We start from the raw sequence: 20,801 nt of genomic DNA on the forward strand, positions 1-20,801 counted from the left end.
CTTATGAGGGGTGAGAGGTAGTGAAGAGTTGAGGATGATACCCAGACCATGAGCCTGAGAGACTAGGAGGATAGTTGCCCTACAGTAATAAGGACGTTTGGAGACGTGGGAGTGTCCAGGGGGAACAATAAGTGTTCAGTTTTGGACACATCGCGATGTCTTACTGCACATCTAGTCTGAAATGTCTGAAAGGCAGTTGGAAATGTGAAAGTTAGCAGAGACAGTAGGATAGGTAGGTTAGAAAATCATCAGCATAGAGATGAGAGCTGATGAGATCACCAAGCGAAATCACATAGAGGAAGAAGAGAGCCTAGGATAAAGCCCTGTGGGACATGGTTAGCATACGTGGCCTGGATAAAGATACAGCAAAGGAGACTAAGGAGTGGTCTGATAGGTATGAGAAACAGGAGAGAGCAGTGTCCTGAAAACCTAAAAAGAAAAGAGAATTAAGAAGAGGGTGATCCACAGTGTCAAAGGATGTGGAGAAATCAAGGAGAATGAGGACTGAGAAAAAGCCATTGGGTTAGGCAACCAAGGGAACGCTGGCAACTCTGGAGAGAGTAGTTTAGCTGGAATGATAAAGTCAGAATCCAGATTGTAAGGGGGTTTGAAGAGAGTGAGAGGAGAGGCACCTGTTGTGGATGGCCTAAAATCTGGCCACAAAAGGCAGAGGAGATATGGTGGGGATGACAGGATCAGTGAGGGCTTTTTGAGGAAGACGTTTTACAGGTGATAAGGAAGGACCCAGCAGACAAGGAGAAGCCAAAGATGAATAAAAGTGGGGATGACCGTCTCTTGGAGGACATGGGATGGGATGAGATCACTAGTGCAGGTAGTTAAGGAGTAAGGTGACCACTTCATGTGAGATAGGAGTAATGGGAGAGATAGTGGTAGAAAGCATATGGGTAATAGATGAAGAAGAGAGTAAAAAAGGGAAATCATGGTAAGTGACTTCAGTTTCTTTTTCTGTAAAATGAAGCAAAGTTTTCACCTGAAAGGGTCGGGGTAGGAGGATCTAGAGGAGGCTGGAGGAAGGATGGTTTGGAAGATCTACTGTGGAGAGCAGGATATCGAGTTGATAAGAGAGGTGTAGAAAGATTGCCTAGTAGCAGTGAAGGCTCTGATGAGGTTGTGTAACATAATTTGTAATGGACCTAGTTAGAATGGTTGTATGATTTTCTCCACCTTTATTCAGCAACACATGCAGAAACAAATGCAGTAGATGGTGGGAGTGATTTAATGGTGGGAGTCTTGATAGGTAACAATCAGTGATATTATAAGGGAGTCGGGGGACTCAAAAGAAAAGGACACTGTACAGTTGAAATGGTTCACTAAGGAGTCAAGATAGGGAATAGGAGAGAGTGGCTAGTGCAGCAGTGATTGCCTAGGATAGAATTGAAGGGGCGAAAGGATTGAAACTCATGGTGTGGACAAAGTGCAGGGTTTAGTAAGGGAAGGCAGGAGAGGTGGAAAACCTATAGATTATGGCCAAATGAGGGGATTCAGAATTCTTGAACATGGAGATAGTACATTTGTGAATGATGTCAAGACCAAGGGTATGGCTATCTTTTTGCGTGGCTAAGGAAAGGTGGAAGAGTAGGTCATAGGAATTGAATAGGTAGAGGAAATGAGTGGTTAGAGTTATTTGAAAGAGTCCCCAAGTGGGGGGAGAACTTGCCTGTTTCACCCTGAAAGGAGAGGGGAAAGAGTGAAAATGCAGCCAGTATTGGAAAGGGTGGCCAGGAATGCTGTCATGGGGGTTGGGCAACAGGAGCTAGGTCTTGTTGATTGCTAAAAGATGGAAGGAGTGACAGAAGGAAAGATTCAGGATAAAAGGAAAGGATGTTTGTTGTCTGTGGAACAGGCACCCTAGGGAGTACAATGGAAGGCATTTTGTTAAGACTTTGGGGTGGGAGGTTTGAGGGTGATGAGAATAAGAATTGTGTGTGTGGGGGGGAGGAATGGTAATGGGTTTGGGTAATAACTTCTAGGGCTTCTGAATAATTTGGAATTTCAGCCAAGAATTTATTAAGCACTTACTTTGCTTATCATGTGTGAGACACTGTTGTTTTAAGCACTAGAGATACAAAGAAAGGCTTAGTCATTAATTGTTCATAAAGATCTTTAGTGGAGTGTTCTAGGGATCTGTAGGTCTATTAAACTCTGCTACTAAACATCCTTATCAATGACCTGAGAGGAAGCTGTGGTTAATTGGACAGAGTGCTGGCCAGGAAGATCTTTTTTCAAGTCTTGGCTCTGATATATACTGGAGATATGACCCTGGGTAAGTCACTTGATCTTTCTAGGCAGCCAAGACAACAAATTACATAGAAGGTACTAACCCACACAAGTAGAGGGAATCTCTTTTTCTGGGAGTTCTCTGTACCAATGAAATTAAAAGTGCAGTTCCTATGAATAGCTAAGCATTCTGATGACATAACCAGGGGAGATAACTAACCCTGGATGACAGGATCCAAAAAGATGATAGGTCAGAACAGTAGGCCAAACTTGGTTAGGGGCAGGGAGAGGCAGTTAGAACCTGTAATTTCATACACTATGCGACATTGCCTCTCTAAGGTAAACCCGAAGAACAAATATAGTGATATACATGTAGGTTCCAAAAATGGATCCCATAAGCTGATTTGAAAAAGATCTGGAGGTTTTGGTGGGCCACACATTCAATGAGTCAGTGTAGTGTTGCAGTCAAAAAAGTTAATTTTATCTTAGGATGCTTTGAGATGCGTAACTTTCGGATACGAGATGATAGTCCTACCTAGGTTCTGCCCTGGTCAGAACACATCTGAAATGTGTTTGATTCTGGGCACCACGTCCTAGGAAAGGCAGAACATTCAGAGTTTGTACTTTGTTTTGAAAAGGACCAATGACATCTTGACTTCTGTGTGAACTGGATTTAAATGAGGCAGAGTTGTATGCAGTTGTCAGCCTCACTCTCTTCTAGTCACTCAAGTCCAGTGGTAGAACAAAAGTCAAGGTGATTGGTGATGGCCCAGGATGTCTGACCAAGCTTTAAATGCTCCATAGCCGCCTTCATAACTGTTGGAAGAAACTTGTCACTCACCCATTCTGTCAGGGGTAGTCTTCACATGCTTGGGATACACATCCCCCTAACACCCACAGGTTTGAGGGCTGTACATTACCCTCAACCTGGTTCACTTCATCTGCTGCTGGTTTTCCCAGGGTGTGGCTGCTATGCATGCTACACTTGGAGCCAGAAGTGAGAGCTGAGTGCAGGCGGACACTAAAGGTGGATGAATGACTGAAGGGGGCTCAGCAAGTCCTCATACCAGAGCTGTTGGTCTTCCCCAAATACCCCACAGACCCTACATCCAGAGTAGAACAATATACAAACTGAAGGAACTAGGAATGTAGTTGGGTGCATTTATGTGACCCAATGCTGAAGAGTTTAGAATTGATCTTACTGATTCAACAGGAAAGAATCTGAAGGTGGGAGTGAGGCAAATTTAGTCTTGATGTAAGGGAAAACTTCTTACTATAGTTATCTTCGAGTAGACTGACTTACTTTGGGAGGCACTGGGTTCCTCTTCATTGGAAGTCTTGCAACAACTCTGGGCAGCTTACTGGGTATGTTGTAGAAGGGGTCCTTTTTTTGCATAGAGATTGGACTAGATGGATGCTGAGTTCCCTTCTAACTGAAATTGTTAAAAGTAAATGCTCAAAGCATGAAGGAAGATGAAACTAAGTTTGGTGGCTAATTTGGACATGAAAGAGGAAGTAGTTAAGGACAGTTAACCATTCAAGAGTTGAAGACTGCCACAGTATTACACACATCTAAATATCACCTGTGGGTGGATGAGCTCTGGAGAAAGGTAAGTTTGAGATGACAGCGTGGGATGCGCAGGTGGGAATGTCTAGGAGATGTAAAAATCAGACAGTGGAGTCCAGAAGGTATAGATGTGGCATTTGTTCAGCAGAGGTGATGGCTCAAGCTATCATGAGAGTTCTACAAAGATGCTATCCCAGGTAGCATCATGATTTGCAAATAGGTACTTAAATGGTAGTTATGTATTATTTCAAGCTGTAGTTGACGGGATCACTTTTTTTCCTCTAACAAGCTTCAAGGAATTACAACGATATTCTGTAACCATTTATTTTCCTTACAACCATTTGAAGACCACCACATTGTCAATATAAACTGAAGATAACACTTCAAGAAAAAAACCTGGGCTTGTAAAATGAGCACGAACTATGGGAATGCTTTTTGCATAGTGAAATTATTGTTCATTCAGTATGACAACTTTGAAAATTTGGAAAAGAACAATGCATTGAAAACATGTGAAGTCCAAGTACCTAGACAATCTCTTTTGAAATGTCAGAAGCTACCACTGGATTTTCTCTGAAATTCACTTAAGAATAATATAACCTATTTAGCTGATTTTATAAGAGGGTAACATAGTGGATGAAGCACAGGGTTCAAATCATTGACACATTCTGGTTGTGTAACCCCAAGAAAGTCATTTAATGCTTCAGTGCCAAAGGCAACTCTCTAAAAAGAGCAGCTGTACACCTGCACTGGTAGAGGGAGTTTTTCTACTGAGAGTTCCCTACACCAGTGAAATCACAAGTCTGGCCCCTTTCTTCCCATCTCTGGTGCCCCGCTTTCCCCACCCTGCCTCTCTTAAAGCAAGCTCTGATATTTTGGGGATTTTAAAGAAATGTTGGTGGAAAAATATCTTAATAACCTTCAAAAAAGAGGGGAGAGGCTTGTAGTTTTGGAAGAACTTGTGATATTACTTAAGTCTTGAAGTAAAAAAAAAGTTAAAAAGCTCTTTCAAGAGTAGTAATATTCTCTTAGAAGTAACCATTAACAGGATAAATTAAGACCAGAAAAGCATATTCCAAACCTTTTTGCCCAAAATGCTCTTCAAATGATAGAGGGAATAGAAAAATAAAAAAGCCCCCTATTTTTAAACCTGTTTTTAGTCTTTTTACTCTTTGATGCTTATATAAAATGCTTTTTATATAATGCTTAACACTGAAAATAATAAATCACTTCATAAGATTACATATTTTACTTTTAAAAGGCATCACAACCAGATTAATGTGTTTATGCAGTGTATGAGGCAATGAGATCATTCACCTGTTGATCTCTTACATGTCTAAGAAGTATGATGCCTGATGGATTACATTATAATTATTTTTAAAAAGCCTCAAATGCATAAGAAAAATTTGCTGCACACCAATCCTTCTCCCTTTCACTCATAAAATGTTTGTCATTTTTACGTTTGGCACAGACATACATCTGACTGGTTGGTTGGTGGGACTGCATGAGCAGTGCCAATAGTCTAACTACTTAATGATGAGATACAATGTAGGCCCAGAAGAAACACTTGCACGCTCAAGGTCCTGGTAATGCTTAAAGGCTTCTGGCTCCCTCTATCTGCCTTATTAAAAGTTTATTTACCATAAACATGGTGAATAGGCTCAAGTGGTAATGTGCAATTGAGTATTTCAAAACTGGTTTGAGAAATGTATATACAACAGTCAGCTGTGAAACTCTTCCAAGATATTTAACAAGAGGGGTGACAGCAACCACAAAATTTGAGTCACATCTGAAACACCTGTAAGATTCCTTCAGAATAAGAAAGTTCCAAAGCATAGCTCTTCACACCCAACTTAGAAACCAATTATAAACTGCCGAGGTTTCTATATAAAAATATTGACTGTTTTATATTTGTTACATCATGGGTGGTAAATCACAGAACAGGAGCTGTCCAGTCATTTTTCGGGACATCTGGGAACAAGCTCTCATCACTGGATTTATCATTCCCTGTGGCCTCGTCAGCTCTGCCATCCACTGACACAGGCATGGAGTCTGTTCTGGTATCATCAGCTGTTGACTGTATGTGACCCTCAGACTGTCCTCCAGCATAGGTGGGTGTGCTGTACTTCATAAGGATAGCTTTGAATTGGCTCAGTGGTGCATCTGTACGGACTCCCATGGGATCAAAGTGGGTGCGGCTCACCCGGAAGCCTGCTTGGGAGAGATACTGCAGAAACTTATTTAACCTGCCAAGTAGAAAAGAAAAGTGATGAATGCTTCCCTTTCCATTTAAATCAGATGGCTTTCAAAAGCAACCATCAAGGCACTCTTTGGCATAATGAGCCCTCTTACTTTGGCATGTTCATTCCCTTGATACTGTGTCTATGGATGTTGTAGTAGAAGGAAGGATGTTCAGCATTGATGTCGGCCTTTTGTTTCTTTGTAGCATTTCTGCATATTTCATTACTTTTCCTCTTTCCTGAAATACAGAAACATTGGTTGACTTTCCTTAAAGACATATACAACAGCATGTTTATAAAAGATCTTGGAAAGCATGGTACAGTGCCTTGAACAAAAAAAATATGCTTTTGTTGTGCCAATTAAGTCATTTAAGTTTGCCCTCTTCTCATTCCTTAAAGTCATCTAAGAAAAGATTACTCCAATAACTTCTTTAGGAGATACTAGTAATATACTATGGTATCTTTATACAAAATTGCTGGACTCAAGAGTCATAGATCTGGCTTAAGGCTGGATATTATAATTTAATTCCCTATGTTATCTGAGTAAATAATTTACATTCTATGTAATAATAACATTCATAAGCAAGATGGGGATGATACTTGCCTTTACTCACAGGGCCAATGTCATGAAAAAATGAAATATAAAGTTCTCTGGAGGTTAAATACTACTATAGCTTTTGCTGCTGACTGTTTCATGTTTATATTTTTAACTAGATATTAAACTCCTTAAAGCTAGGTGTACTATCTTATATATTTTATCTTTCACAGTACAGCATAATAAATAGAATAATGTCAATAAAACTTGTTTGGTGATGGATTCACCAAAAGCCACAATTCACAAAAATTTCCAGGGGTTGGAATAAGTAAGTGAAAAATGCATCCACTGTGATGACTTAAATTGTGATGAATTACTACTAAATACAATGCATAATGCTGGATGCAGAGGACAGATAATAAAATACACCTCCTTCTGAATATTCAGTGCTTGTGGCTGGGCTGTGGCAACATAAAAGAAATGAAAATACTCCCAAAAGTAATTTACAAATTTAATGCTATAACAATTAAACTACCTAGAAGATACTTTACAAAATAACAAAATTCAGTTGGAGAAACAAAAGATTTAGAATATTAAGGGAAATAACTGAAAAATGTAGAAATGAAGGGGAAAAGTACTTCCAGACCTTAAATTATATTTTAAAACAGGAATCATCAAAACCATTTGGTACTGGTTAAGACATCCCAAACAACATCATCTCCCTCCTCTCTGCAGGAGAAATAAGAGAAGAGTTGGGATGTAAACATAGACGTCTCCTCTCCTAGTTTAGTGCTATATTTTTTTCAGGGAAAAAATGAACACTTCTCTGTACTTTTGGGGGGCATATATCCAAAAACATTTTAAAGTCTGAGGTTTTATGTAATGAAAAGCTATGTTTGGTTCATTAAAAAACAGAAATCTGGCAAAATAATTAAATCTAAATACTCCAAAGAACTTGTACTGTTTAGAATATGGACATGCAATTCAATTAATTAGCATATAGGCATACTAAAAACTCTCAAAGCTGAGGAACATGGTATTTTGATTAATCAAATGTTCATATTAGAGAGTTCTTATTGTATATATAGATTACTTAAATTTAAATAACTAGAATATAATCACATACTCTAGCTGATACCTTGACAAATAAAATTAAATCTTTCTTTCATTTGAAAGGCACTTTTGTCTCTTTTAATACTTCCAAATGTCATTAGGCTAGATAAGTATATAATTGCTAGTAAGGTATTTTCAATGAATACAATGCTACAAAAATAAGCCTTATCTCTATTTTTTTTTTGATAAATAAAATACATACCATGTACAACATAATAATCTGTTCCAGTATCTGGAGTTTTAATAACTACACCACATTCCTCTAAAAGATAAAGAGCAGATGGGGATAAAATATTTTATAAAATTATAGTGAAGACAAAAATTAAATATGAAATTATTGATACTGCCCCAGCCTCCCCCCGATTTTTATCTGAATTACCTTTTAATTTATAGATGGAAGAAAAGGTGGGGATAACAGTCCCAGATCTTAATCAAGGGCTAGCCAGATTATACATGAATACATTTATAGAAGAAAGTAGCAAAAAAGGATGAACAACTTTTTGGAGTTACTTGGATAAGACCCAAAAAGTCCTACAGAAATGTGTGGTCAAGACGACTCTTAGGACCCTCAACAGTACTTTTCTACAAGTCAGAAAAAGGGGCTAAATAAATAACAAAGAACCTTTAGCTTCTAATTTAAAATAATCCACCAACTAAAGCTATCAATGTTCTCTGTCCCTCTGATTAAGCATGAACACAAATTACATGATGAATATTCTGACCTTAAAACAACTGTGACTTCAAACAAGTAAGAAGGGACTTAGTTCTACATTTTTTAAAAGAATTCTTGCGGCACAGGTATTAACTGTTCTTCAAAAACATAAGAGAACATAGATAATGTTAACATGTAATTTTCTAAGTCAATCTGCAGGCCTTCAGGTTAGTGGCCCTGTTTCTATTTGAGTTTGACACACCACTGCTGCAGAAAATCATCTACTTCCTTTGAATTTTCAGCTTTGCTAGCATATATGTAGTAGTTTCTGATAATTTTTAAAATTTCCCCTTTGTTCATTCTGAAAAGGGAACCTTAGCTGAAAGATTAATAGTTCATTGCGCATCATTTTTAATTATAAAACTAATGCAGATTCCAATAAAGATGAAATATTTTTGGTGAGTGCTATGTCATATCCTTAGTCACCTTGCTTATTGAGACTTGTAGGTGCATGAATAGAAAACTGTTTTAGAGTGGTGCACTCTGCCTCACAGATTAAAGTCTTTATTAGGGGCTGAATGTCGTCTAAACCATGCTGAACCGCTTCAAACAGCATTCTTCGGAGGAATCCAGTATTAAAGAGGGAACCTGACCTGGACAAATAAAGAAAATAAAATGAACACTGAGACTGAAAAATGCATAGAGTCTTTAAAGGAAAAGAACTATATTATTTAACCATGGACTGATCTATATAATTACGTGATACTGGGAGGGCTAATATTCAATAGATAGAATTTGTGATTCATTTTTAGATCTGTTTGCTTTTAATCTGGGGTATAGTTTTTTATGATCTCAGTTCAGCTATTTAATGATAAACCTAGTGGGATTAGTCAAGAAAAAGAATTCCATACTTCTATGTGTAAGGTACCCTTCTTTTGGGCACTTGAGAAAGATACAAAGAAATATAAGACAGTGTTTAGAGCTCAGACTAAATGAAAAGATACCACATAAAAATACTCATGAAAATATGACTAAACCATACATGGCAAAAAATGCCAAGTAAGTGATGTGGAACTTGAAGGAAGGAGTTACTATTGTGTGTGGGTCCTAAAAGATTAAATAATTAGAAATAAAAACTACCTATGTCTGAAAAAATAAATTTCAGATGCTTAATATAGTGGAATATTGGATGGTTGTACAACAAACAGTTCATGTGAAAAAGATGTGTATGTGTGGGGGGAGTGGGGTGGTTGGTTTTAGGCTACATTGATAAGGCAAAATATTCAAAACAATTTAGGTTACTGTCCCATTGTACTCTGCTCCAATCAGACCCAATCTGGAGTATTTTGTTCTATTGTGGGCACTATGTTTTAGGAATGATGTCCACAAGTAAGAACACAGTAAAAGCAGAATAATTAAGGTGGTATGCCACACAAGGATCGTCTGAAAGGATTATAAGACGGTATGGAGTCAGAAGGGAATTTAGGTCATCTAATACAACTTGCTTACTTTACAGATGACAAAGATGAGGCAAGAGTGTCAGAGACTTGCTCAAGCTAGGATTTCAATCCAGAATTGACCAGGATTCAGACCCTTAGCCTTTCCTTTCTATAATGCTGTTTTTTACGGGGCTTTAGCTTGGAGAGAAGACTCGGGGAATATGTGACAGCTGTATTCAAGTATCTGAAGGGGGCAGAACTAAGAGCAAAAGGTATTAAGTTTAAGAGGCTGATCAATGGATTTGTACGATGTAAACACATACAGTCAGCTCTCATATAATGTGCATTCTGCTCCAAGGCGAGGGAACATTTTGAGCATAACAAATTCTGAATGTGCTTCTGTGTCATTTTTTCTATAGGAAAGTGAAACGAGCACTGAAAACTGTACCACTTTGTGATAACTCTCAAGCTGTAGCCCTGCCAATCGTGCCCACTTTCATAATCAAACCTCACGTCTTTGTCATATTTATTACACATTTTCTGGCACAGTATGGACTGTGGGCTGAGGAGGGCTGGTCTCTCCTTTTTCCCTTCTTCCCTCGTGGCTTCCAGAGAGCAGACCAAGCCGCACTATTTGTTATTTATGTATGTCTTAAGCATTGCACATATCTAAAACTGCGCTCCTACTTTCACTAGGTTCCTATCTTTTTAAAAAAATGAGACATTAATGTGTAATTTTTGTGCATTGTATCCTTAAGTCCACTTCCCCTGTAAACTCTGTGGTTTTTATTGACCAATTTTGTATAGTACAGTGCTTTTCAGAACTGAGAAACCTTGGGAAACAGAGTTCTTGATGAAGGCTAGATGACCTGGGAATGGTGCTAGGGATGTTATAGATGGAATTTCTTTTCAGGTATGGGCTGGACTAGATGACCTCCTGAGGTTCCTCCTAACTGAAATTCTATGATAAGAGTGACAAGAAAAAATTACCTACATAAAATCCAACTCATGATGTTCTTCTAAATTCCATCTTTTTATTAGTACCTTTCAGAAGTAATAAAATATGTCTATTTTCACCTTGCAGATGGCAGAGAGGCTTGCTATGAATCCTGTGATATTGCCCAGAGCAGGCCTGAGGTAAAGATTCTAAATAAAAACTTAAAACTGTTAAGACTCCTACAACTCATAACTGATCTGTGCATGAAAAGTAACTTTTTCTGACATGATAGTGGTAAGCATGGCCATTGTTTTAAATGTAACATAATCATACTCAAACAGGGCATTCAGGTTTGCAAAGAACATTCACTTTAAAGCTAGAAGGGACCTTCAGGAACACTCAATCCAAACTCCTTATTTTACAGATGAAAGAACGGAAGGTCTAGGAGGTAAAGACTGTCTTGAGGACACAGGGAATCAATGGCCTGGGCCAGATGAGGAGATGGGCCCTCAACTCCTCATTCAGGGCTTCTCCTCCAGACAGAGCCTTTCCCAAAGCCTGGGAGGGAAGGCTCTGCAAGCATTATCATTCACCTTTGACCCATGTGGAGTCTGAAGCAGAGAGATGTTACACTCAAGAAGTAGGATTCAAACCCAGGTCTCTCTGGACTCCAGGCTCAAATCCTCTTTGCATGATGTCATACTGTTTCCCAAATGTCAGTGGTAGAAGATACTTTATGTTTTTTATTTTTATTTTTTTGCTTTTTGGAGGGCAATTGGGGTTAAGTGACTTGCCTAAGGTCACATGGCTAGTTTTTGTGTTACGTGTCTGAGGCCAGATTTGAACTCAGGTCCTCCTGACTCCAGGGCTGGTGCTCTATTCACTGCACCACCTAGCGGCCCCAAGTAGAAGATACTTTAAAAACTGCCTAATCTTACAGCTTTGTGGTTGAAGGTCAGAAGTGACTTGCTTGAGATAACTCTGTTAGTTATGGGAAGCCTCCTGACTTCTGGGCTGGGGGACTTTCTACTACATCACATGATATGCATTTCATGTCTCTTGTTTTGATGTACACCCTTTTCACGTAACTTACTCCTGTGTCAGAGGTGAGAGAGAAATCTTTTAAAAGGTAAAGTTTAGTTTTATAATTTTATGTTTTTAAAAGCCTCTCCCTAACATATATAGTCAACTTCCAATTCAGGGACTAATTCTCTTGTTCAAGAATTATAATGATAAACGAGAACATTTATATGCACCAGGCACTGTGCTAAGTACTTCATAATTATTATCTCATTGGAAGCTCACAAGAGTCCTGTGAGGTACATGCTATTACCCCCAGTTTACAGATGAGGAAACTGAAGCAGACCGAAGTTAAGTGACTTAACCAAGGTTAGTATCTGAGGCAGAATTTGCAATCAGGTCTTCCTCACTGCAGATTGGGTCCTTTCTCCACTGCACCCCCTACCTGCCCTAGGCAGTTTATCTAGACTATTTTCCTCTTCTACTATATAACCTTTTAGCACTGATAGCAGCTAGGCAGGGTAAAGAAAGGAGTGAATCTCAAATTAATAGCTGAGGTCTAGAGAGAAAGAGGTGGCAATGTTTTATAGTCTTTAATTGAATCTTGCCTATGATAAGCAATTGCATATATTATTTTACTCTTAGGTACATACCATAAAGGACCAAGTTCTATTGCTGTCTTTCCAGGCATGCTTCCATGGCAGTCACATGGCAGCTGTCTATATGGGTTTTCTGCATATAAAAGAAAAGAGAGGTATAGGTGTAATTTATTTAAGTAGATTAAAATGCTCTCATATTAGAACAAGAACACAGCTCTTGCTAGGACCTGGAAGATCCAAAACAAAACCACAAACTGCTTCTGAAAACCCAACCCTCCATTCTATTAGCTGGCTTCACTTGTGGAATAATCTCAAAGGGGTGTGCCTAAGGAGAGCACAACTCATTAGAAAACCCTAGGAGATCTGGCATTATCTCCAGTCGTTCCTGGTTCAGAGGAAGAAAAGACTGTACTGGCTCTACTGCTACTTTGGGGAATTATGGCAAATAAGGAGTTGAATTTAGCACCTCTCAATCAATACTCTAGAAGAGTCAAAGCTCTCAGAGAAATATTTCAGGTAAGACATCCCCCACTCTACCTCCTCCCCAAACTGGCCTGGGCATGTAAGTCCATCTCTCTCTTTCACCCCCTGAAAGCATGCTTGTCCTCACAATCCTGCTCTTCAGTTCTCCTAGTTCTAAGCCAATACCAGCCATGAAATATTAGAAGTTGTGGGGATATTGATTCAAGTGTAGTGGTAGCATTTGAAGGAGCAGAGAGAATTTTCTTATACCGCTAGTATTAATTTTAAATTTTTGACAACTTTTGCATTTATATCCCCTTTATTTTCAAATGTATCCTTCACCCACTCTGTGAGCCATACTTTATAACAGTCTGACTACACAAACCAACATATCAACTGAGTGGTTGTGCCAAAGCGTCCTATTTCTGTAAAAAATGGAGGGAAGTTCATTTTTAAAATTTCTTTTGGTTATTATAATTACACACACAGTGTAGTGTACAATGTGCCAGACTTGAAGTCAGGAAGACCTGAGTTTGAATCTTGCCCCAGACACTTACACGACTGGGCCAATTCTTTCATATTTTCTTATTCTTCTCAGGGCACCACCACGTTACCAGTCACCTAAGCTAGGTCCTCTTCAAATCCTTACTCTTTCTCACTCCCCCACATCCAATTTTTTGCCAAGTCTTGTCAATTTTGCCTTTGTAACATCTCTGGTATATGCCCCCTTCTCTCCCCAACACTGCTACCATCATTGTGTGGGTACTCATTACCTCATCCCTGGGACTACTGCAATAGGTTGCTGGTGGGTCTGCTTGCCTCAAGTATTTCCCCACTCTAGTCCATCCTCCAAAATGAGTTGTCAGATTCATCTTCCTAAAGCACAGGTCTGATCATCTCAATCTCCATTCAATGAATTTCCTATCACTTAAGAGTTCAAATATAAAATCCTGTTTGGTTTTTAAACCCCTTCAGAACCTGGCTCCCTCTGACCTTTTCCTGTATTCTTACACCTTACCCCGCACATGCTCTGAGATTGAGTGACACTGATGTCTTTGCTGTTCCTTGAAGAAGACACTCTATACCTCTGGACTCTGTCCATTTTCACTAGCTGTCCCCCATTCCTGGAATTTTCTCTTTCCTCATGTATGCCTCCTGACTTCTTTCAAGTTGCAGCTAAAATTCCACTTTTCGAGAAAACACCATTATTCCTGGTTCCCCTTAATACTAGTGCTTTCTCTCTGTTCGTCATCTCTGATTATCTATGATCCATATCCATTATTTCCATCATTTGTCTGTAGCTGTTTGCGTGCTCTCTCCCTATTAGACTGTTAGCAACAATTGCCTTTTTGCCCTTTGTTGTATTCCCAGCGCTTGGCACAGTGCTTCCCTACAGAGCAGGTGCTTAATAAAAGTTTGCTCACTGATTGGCTTAAACTCTCTTAACATTAGAATCTTGACCTATGAGGTGGAATCAGAATAGCATTTTCCTAACAGGGTTGCTATGAGGATTCAAATAAGAGAATATTCTTTATAAATGTTTGGGAGGCGGAATAATGTTCAATAGGTTGCAGCTAAGCTGTGTAGGGATTTAAAGAGCTCAGTAGGGGACTTTATGTGATCCTAGAGGTAACAGGAAGTCACTATAGTTGACTGCATAGAGGAGTGACGTGAGCAGATCTATGATTAAGAAGAATGACCTTAGCAGCAGTATGGAGGATGAACTGGAGTAGGGAAGGAAGAATGATTTGGAGGGTGCTGCAATCACCCAGGTGAGATGAGAGACAAGGTGATGACTATGTAAGTGGAGAGAAGAGGACAGATGTGAAAATATTGTGAAGGTAGAAATGACAAGATTTGGCAAGTGACTGGAAGTGTAGGGGAAAGGAATGATGAAGAGTGAAGTGCTCAGGGCAATGCCAAGGTTATGTACCTGGGAGTCTGGAAGGATGGTGATACCTTTGAAGATAAATCATCAGAAATGAGGGGATTAGTTTACATAGCATCTGAGATTCCTCCAAGTTATAGATTTATGATTCTGTGACTAGACATGGTTTTGGCAAAAAAAGTAATCTGATCTATTTTACTTAAAGTGCAGAGGTATGGTTCAGAACCAAGAGCACTCAACTGGTATTCGGAAGACCTGGGTTCTACTCCTTAGCTGTGGGACTTGGACAAAATCACTTATCCTCTCTGCATCTTCCTTCCGCTTATTTATGTGTAAAATGAAGATAAAACTCCCATGATCAAAAGAGATAAAGGACATTAAAGCTCTTTGTAAACTATGAAGTTGGTCTACTGGTGTTTAAGTACCTCTTATGCCCTAGTCATTGTGCTAAGAGCTGGAGATACAAAGAAATACAAAAAACAGAGTCTGCCAACAGTCTACCGGGAGAAGATACCATGTTTGTGCAAATAACGTACAAGTAATAAGATATAGACAGGGTAAATTGGGCATATCTCAAAGAAAAGGTTTGTTAGTTGTTGTCCTCCATCCTTGAAGAGGACCAAAATGCCATCACTATGTTAGAGCCAAGATACCTACCCATCTACAGCTATTCATACCAATATGGGCACAGAACGCTCTACCACAGGTCAGGAACAAATAGTCCATGTAAACATTTGGGGTGGATTCTCTACATTTATGTATCTTGCATTTTTTTTTTTGAGCTACTTCAATTCTGCTTTGATCTCTAAGCACAGCACCTTCTCTGATGGGGGCATGCTATGCTGGGTGGTCCTAAGTCAGTGTCTCTCAGTTATGCAATCAATTCCCAAGTTCTTCAGAAACCTTGAGAGTGTCCTTGTTTTTATTTCTGCTGAACACCACGTAAGCACTTGCCTTATGTGAGTTTTCCATAAAATAGTCTTTTTGGCAGGTATCTGTTTGGCAAACAATATGGTCAGCCCAATGGAGTTGTACTGTCTGCAGTACAGTTTGAATGCTTTGCAGTTCAACTCAAGAAAGGACCTCAGTGTCTGGTCCTGCCAGGTGATCTTCCGAATTTTCCTAAGACAAGTCAAATGGAAGCAATTCTGTTTCCTAGCATGGGCCTGGTATACTGTCCAGGTTTCACAGGCATACAACAATGAAGTCATCACAGTGACTCTGTAGCCCTTCAATTTGGTAGTCAGTCTCAAACCTCTTTTATTTTCTCCCACAACTTTCCTTCTGGAGTCTCTCAAACACTGAGCTAGCTCTGGCAATGGATGTGTCATCCTCATTATCAATGTGTATATATCCCTGGAAAGTACACTGCGAAGGTACTCCAAACTTCTCCATCTGCTGTAACTGATGGTTCCCATATGGATGGTGTGGTGCTGGCTAATGGAGCACCTGTGTTTTCTTGGTGTTAATTGTTAGGCTAAAATGAGCACAAACAGCAGAGAACTGATCCATACTTTGTTGCCTCTCAGCTTCAAAGGTTACACTGAGTGTACAATCATCATCTATGAACAAAAACATCACGCACCAACATTCCCTACACTTTGGTCTTGGCTTGTAGCCTTTTCGAGTCGAAGAATTTATCATCAGTGCAGTAGTTGAGAGTGATGCTGTGGTTTGTCCTCAATGAAGGTGTTTGACAACATGGCTGAAAACATCATGCTAAAAAAGCATGGGAGCAAGTACACAGCCTTGTTTCATTCCACTGGTGACTGGGAAAGCACAAAAGCATTGTCTATTATCCAGAATCTGGGCATGCTGATGGAAAATTCTCTGGGCAACCAAATTTTGACATAATTTTCCATAAGCCTAAGCAATGACCACATCAAAGGCCTTGGTCAGATCTACAAATGTATACAGACCTCTGTTCTGCTCCTGGTATTTCTCCTGGAGTTGTCAGGCAGCAAACACCATAACGACTATCCCTTGGCCCTTTAAAAAGCCACATTGGCTCTCAGTTAGATGACCATCTTCCAAGTGAAGGATCAGCCTTAAGGAGTGCTCTGGCAAGAATCTTGCCAGCAATGACTAAGAGAGAGACCACCCTGTGATTGTCATAGGACGATCTAGTTACTTTATAGAGATGGACAATGGAGGTGGCCTTGAACTCCTGGGGGATAACCTCCTCTTGCCATATAAGGACCCCCTACCTTGTAAAACTCAGCTGGAACAGAATCGGCACCAAGTGCTTTCCCACACAAAAGGAGCCTAATAGCATTCTTAACCTCTTCTTCAGTTGGAATTTCAACTAGGAAGGGATTGCCTCAACTTTCCCTCCAAGTTAGCAAAAAATTATTCCCACTCAGAGAAGAGCTCTAATTTGTTGACATTAATTCTTCTGTTAGACATATTGTCTTGGGGTCACTGCTTCTGTTGAATGTGAATATTTAGCTTGGAAAGGACAAGTCTAGGATCAGTCTAGCACTTGGTGCCACACATTGTCTTTGTCACCCTCACATCCTGCCTGTCTCTTCTCCTTAAAATCACAGAGTCTACTGAATGACAATGTTGGTTACAAGGGTGCATCCACAAAGTTTCATTGAGTTTAGAAAAGTGTTGGTGAGGAGAAGGTCATGAGATGCACAAGGCTTTAGCAGTAAGTGACCACTGCTGCTGCTCTTTCCAACTCCATTCCTCCCAAGGACTCCCTGCCATGCCTGGTAGTATGAACCTACCTAGCATTAAAGTCACCCAGAATTATAAATCTGTTCTCTTCTGATACATTGATAATAAGGGTCTGCAGGCCTTCATAAAATTTTCCTTTTACTTCCTCAGGGTTAGTCATGGTGGGAGCACAGGCACTGATGATGGTGGCATAGTGTTTTCTTGCAAGAGGCAATCACAGTGCCATGAGTCTATTGTTGACTCCTTTCTGTAGGCATACAAGTTTATTGGCTAGATTAGTTTTGATTGTAAAACCTAAACCAATTTCATGGTGTTCCACTTCACTGTGGCCACACCAGTAAGCTGGCCTTCATTTGCCAGCATTGTTTCACTCAGGGCTGTAATTTGGATACAATAATACCTGCTGAGTTCTCTCACAACAAAAGCTGCTCCTCTTTCAGGTCTACTATTAAGATCATGAAGGAATGGGAAAGGCTTTTTTGCCAAAGATGAGATTTTAAGCTGAACTTGAAGGAAGCCAGGAGGAAGAGATGAGGGAGAGAATTCCCGGTATGGGAGATAGCCAATGAAAATGCTATATAAGTGGATACTAGAGAGGAAGTTGGGTTGGAAAGTATATATTTGGTAATAAAAGCAAATACCATTTTAATAAATTCATATTATAACTGTTATAACAAATTCATGTTATAACTGCTAAGGAAGGTCCCCTTAATTTCCCCTAACGTGGGAAATAAAATAAGTAGTATATCCACATCAAATATTAATAAAATATAGATTATATGGGAAATTAAAAATCTTATTTACCTTCTACCATATTACCATCCTTCTGAAAAATCCTCTCTTCACACCACTGACAGTGAATCAAGTATCGAATTTTCTTTGCTGTTTCATCAGCTGGGGTAGGCCCCCTCAAAACTCTCACAACCACAAGGACAAAATGTTCCAGGGCTACTGCAAACAATACTTCTATACCTTTATTACAACGAGTTGAGGCTCTGTAGGAATGAGAAAGAGGAGAAGTTGCTTTTGGAGATTAGTTAGTTTCACTACCTGGATAATGCGAACTTGGACTGTGTAGACTGAGAAGAAAGAGAATTCAATTCTTATAAAAAAAAATGCTTCACAAACAGAACTACCACTATTACTTTCACCCACTTTAAAAAATGGAGAAATGGGGCTACTTGGAGTGTGAGGCAGGAATCAGAGTTGCCCTTCCTCCCCCTGCTATGCTGACTTCCGTCAGCTACGTCCCATACGCCATCTCCTTTGCCACTAATCTGTTCTGGATGATTTTGAGGGTGAAATTCTCCTTACTTAGGAGGATATGGTTTTTCATATATGTATGTGTGTGTATATATAGTTATTAACCATTTACTATATGTTAAGTGCTGGGGGAGAGATACAAAGACAAGGTTTTTGCAGCACTCACAGTATGATACATGAGTAAATAACTATAATACAAATTATATTTAAGCATATAGAGTGGTACAACCAAGTGCTTTGTGAGGCCTGAGGGAGAAAGTGTTGGAAAAGCTTTCATGGAAAAGGTGACACCTGGCACAGGTTTTTGTGTCTTAAGACAAGAATTATTTATATGAAACTCCCAACAATTAGAAATTGCCACATAAAACAAAACCTATAAATCATTATCTCAACTCAAAACACAGAAATACAATGTATACCGCATGAATATTCTAGTAAACTAGACAGTAAACCCTACTGTGCACAATTACATAAGATGCTAGAACACTACAAGGTGTGCTGTTAGAAATCACTACCTTGCTACAGCCGCTACGACGATTCTGGCTGCCAGTTCCTTGTAGTATTCAGTTCGTACAATGTTACAGCCATAGTGTCGCCGGGCCACATGTAAAGCCTTTGCATATAAAGAACTGATGTCTGTCGAAGTTACTGACACTATCCCAAGATTCCTTACATTTCTGAAGGCAGAATCTAGATAGTTCACTGATGTTCCAAATGGGTCCAAGTGTCTAAAACCACAAAAGACGTGTGAGCAATTAAAAATGCATTAATAACCACAAAACCCATGAGAATCAGCCTTCTGGTTAGCTCATCAGAGAAACTCTGGCAAAAGATACACATTTGGTCACGTGAAGAGTTGTAGGAGAGATGCTCCTATCAAACTATCATGGATATAAAAATATTTTACACATCTACAAGTCAGACATGGAGTTCATCTTTAAAAGTATGTGAAAATCAAGTGGATAATCTGAGAAAATTCAAATCAGAAACAAACAAAATAAAGTTGGGCTTAGGGGACTAAGTATAAAATTTAGGGCTTTAAAATTAAAGCTGATGATACTTTTTCTTAAGCTTTCTTTTTTTCTGGACCTCTGGTTTAATTGGCATAGGGATCTACCAGTGAAGAATCTCCCTTTAAGGACCAAGATGGGCAGCGAAGCTTGTTGGAGAACTGCCTGGGGCATTGTGAAATTAACTGACTTGCCCAGGGTCACAGCCTGGAAATGTCAAAAGTGGGACTTGAATCCTGACTAAAGCCAGAGCCTTTGTCTACTGTGTTACATAACGCTGCTTTTCTTTTCTTAAGGTAACATAGAAAAATTTCTCAACCAGCATCAACAGTAGTAAAGGAACTACTATAAACAGCAGAGAAGGAACAAGTACACTGCAATTTTATCTTACATAAAGTCAAAAGATCTCAAGTGCATTAGCACGTTGGCATCCATTTTTGTCACTTCGATAGCACCAACGTTTTCCTCTCCTTCTTCAAGAGCTTCATCAGACTCATCCTCTTCTTTACTGTCCAACATTACTTTCATTTTGTTTAAAAGGCAATTTTCCTGAATCATTGTCACAGAGTTTTCATTAAAATCATTAATAGTAACCTTGACTGCATTCCCAAGATGTTTTGCCCACTGTAATCCCATTATGCCTTAGGAGAGATGAAGAAGAAAAGAAGATATTTTATTTGAACAAAATAACCATGAATAAGAAGAATGCAAATTATGCTTGTTGCAAAGAGTACAATTTTAGAAACATTAAAATGCATGTTTTAAATTCGGAATGTTTTCATAAACAATTTTTAGGAGTCTGTTAGGATATTAAATATTTAGTCAACATCAGAGAAGCTACATATTTCCTAATGTTAACAAAGAAAGTCTGCTCAGTATGCTTCATTCATAGCCCTATTAAGGTTTTTTAGATCCCAGCTGAAGACAAATGCATTCTTCTTACACCCAGGGAGTGCTGAAGAGAAGTGCTGGGGCACCAAGAACTTCTTTGACACAATAGTCACCTAATGAGAGATGGGGGTGATAACCTTTGCCACAAGGTATAGGCCTGCCCCAGAAAAGGGTGGCCAACTGGTTTGGGGGCTTAAGTGTCATTCACAATTTCAGTGCTGGAGACACAGCCTTACCAACCAGGGCTGATGATGGAGTCTCTCTCCTT

General features: G+C 39.3%; 1 protein-coding gene across 3 annotated transcripts in view; it reads right to left on the bottom strand.

Moving 5' to 3' along the window:
• Positions 1-4,115: 4,115 nt before the first annotated feature.
• TRMT1L (tRNA methyltransferase 1 like) overlaps positions 4,116-20,801 on the bottom strand; it is a 60,845-nt gene continuing 44,159 nt past the window's right edge. For all 3 annotated transcript variants that reach the window (XM_069074425.1, XM_069074424.1, XM_069074423.1), the window contains 8 exons: positions 20,034-20,283; positions 19,148-19,360; positions 18,174-18,364; positions 12,392-12,470; positions 8,829-8,995; positions 7,893-7,952; positions 6,155-6,281; positions 4,116-6,048 (listed from right to left, as the gene is read on the bottom strand). In XM_069074425.1, the coding sequence (XP_068930526.1) occupies positions 5,736-6,048; positions 6,155-6,281; positions 7,893-7,952; positions 8,829-8,995; positions 12,392-12,470; positions 18,174-18,364; positions 19,148-19,360; positions 20,034-20,283 (1,400 nt within the window). In that variant the 3' untranslated portion in view covers positions 4,116-5,735. The remainder of the gene's footprint in view (positions 6,049-6,154; positions 6,282-7,892; positions 7,953-8,828; positions 8,996-12,391; positions 12,471-18,173; positions 18,365-19,147; positions 19,361-20,033; positions 20,284-20,801) is intronic.

Source organism: Petaurus breviceps, unplaced genomic scaffold, assembly GCF_028583685.1.
Source record: "Petaurus breviceps papuanus isolate PSGF00001 unplaced genomic scaffold, PetGlider_PUasm1.0 90895, whole genome shotgun sequence".
In the NCBI taxonomy this organism is placed as follows: domain Eukaryota; kingdom Metazoa; phylum Chordata; class Mammalia; order Diprotodontia; family Petauridae; genus Petaurus; species Petaurus breviceps.